Here is a 1,793-nt window from a genome sequence, read left to right on the forward strand (position 1 = left end):
CAGCAGAACAAGGACTCAGTAATACATTGATAATTGAACTGTTAATGAAAACAGGTTTTTATAAGATGGAAACCTCAGTTCTTGGGAATATTCAGAAGTGGGGTTGTAGAGAGCATGATGAATGGATTCAGCTGTGCTATCAATGATGAAAAAGAATTGTAGGGAGAAGTGAGAGGGACAATGTCTGGAGGAAAATGAGATTAAAATTTAAGGTAAACGATGCTTGTCCACTCAATAGACAAGTGGTACCTGGTACACAAGTGACTTAGGTGGATCATACCCAAATGTGGGGTCTAGTTCCACTACTCTTAATTATCCATCCAGATGAGGGTTCTGAGACTTAGATGTGGCAGTGGCTAATCTACAGTCATAAAGCAAGTTGGTAGCAAGGCCAAGCTTAGGACCTGAGGTCTTAATTTTCCTCCCAGGGCTTTTTTCATAGAAGATTTAGTAATTGATCGGCAGTAGGGGGATGAGAAGAAAGCCCTGAGGATGACCTCCATGTTTTTGGCTTGATGCTTGGGGGAAGGAGGGAAAGAAGTAGGCCAGTGTGTTGTTTGACAAGTTTACTCATGATCACTAGTAAGGTATTAGTTTTCATTATCAGCTACTGGTGACCCCAGTGGTGATGTTTAAATGGAGGCTTAGGGGATTTGTATCGCGATGGGCTGAGGGCTAAAGGGAATTGAGGCAGTCAAGACACTGTTGTCTTGACTGTTTGACACTGTTGTCAATACGTTTCAATGTAATTTCGATACATTTTGCAAGGGAAAAACCAGGAGGTAAGGTGGGAACTGGAAGGGGAAAATAAGGTGTTTTTTTTTTTTTTTTTTTTTTTTTTTTTTAAAAGGATTTCCAATACTTGAGCTTGTTTGCAGGCTGAGGAGAAGAAGCCAGAGTGGAAGTAATTGATGACAGGAATGAGAGGGCATGGCTGATGGAACACAGTCCTGGAAAAAGACAGATGGGAAAGGATCAGGTCCATAGGGTGACAAGCTAGCTCTGGAAGTGAGGAAGGACATGTGAGGGAAGGAGATCAAAAGGAATGGGTGCTGTTTTATATATATATAATATTTTTTTTCTTTCTGTCAAGCTATTTTTTATTTCAGGGAGAGGGCAGGGGAAGGGGGCTCAGTCTTTCTTGGCAGCAGCTTTCCTCATGGCGGCCAGTACATTGCTCAGCTCCTCCTGCTTCCTCTTGGCGCGGATGTGCATCCCCACCCTTTTCTTGATAAACTTGAGGGCCTGTTTGTCCTTGGAGACCTTCAGTAGCTCCATGGCGCGCCGCTTGTACAGGGCAAAGCCACACACCTCCCGAATCATGTCCCGCACGAACTTGGTGTGTTTGGTCAGACGCCTGCGGCGGCTGCTGTGCCTGGGCTTGCTCACGTTCTTGGTCACCTTGTGGCCCTTGATGAGGCCCACGGCCATAGGGTAGCATAGAGCCATGGCTGCTGCTCTCCAGAGGCGGCCGTGGCGGAAGGGCTGGCGCCGCGCTGAACTCTGGGATATCTACCGCTGTTATATTTAAGTTCAGAGGAGGAGGCACTAACGTTCAAAGTGTTTCATATTCTCTGTGAAGTAGGAAATGTTCATTGATAACATGGTTTGAACTTTAGTCAGCTTTGCATTGCTCATAGGGAAGTCCAGATCAACTAATACTTTCACATAAAAACAAAGGTAAATGAATAATGTGTGAACTAGATAAATGACCACTGATATTTGGAACTGAAGCATGAACAGAAGGAATAGTGCCTGCCTTTGCTAATTGTTTTGTCTCATTTCGTAACAGA

General features: G+C 44.4%; 1 protein-coding gene across 1 annotated transcript; it reads right to left on the bottom strand.

Annotated features, from left to right (window-relative positions):
• Positions 1-1,101: 1,101 nt before the first annotated feature.
• Positions 1,102-1,489, bottom strand: LOC100989084 (large ribosomal subunit protein eL36-like). Its single transcript, XM_034967933.3, has one exon. The coding sequence runs from the start codon at positions 1,447-1,449 to the stop codon at positions 1,132-1,134; it is 318 nt and encodes a 105-aa protein (XP_034823824.1). The 5' UTR covers positions 1,450-1,489; the 3' UTR covers positions 1,102-1,131.
• Between the last annotated feature and the right edge of the window lie 304 nt (positions 1,490-1,793).

The sequence above is a fragment of the Pan paniscus genome, chromosome 11 (genome assembly GCF_029289425.2).
Source record: "Pan paniscus chromosome 11, NHGRI_mPanPan1-v2.0_pri, whole genome shotgun sequence".
NCBI classification, from domain to species: Eukaryota; Metazoa; Chordata; class Mammalia; order Primates; family Hominidae; genus Pan; species Pan paniscus.

Coding starts and splice junctions, on each gene's coding strand:
- LOC100989084 (XM_034967933.3), bottom strand. CDS start 1,449: ATGGCTCTATGCTACCCTATGGCCGTGGGCCTCATCAAGGGCCACAAG.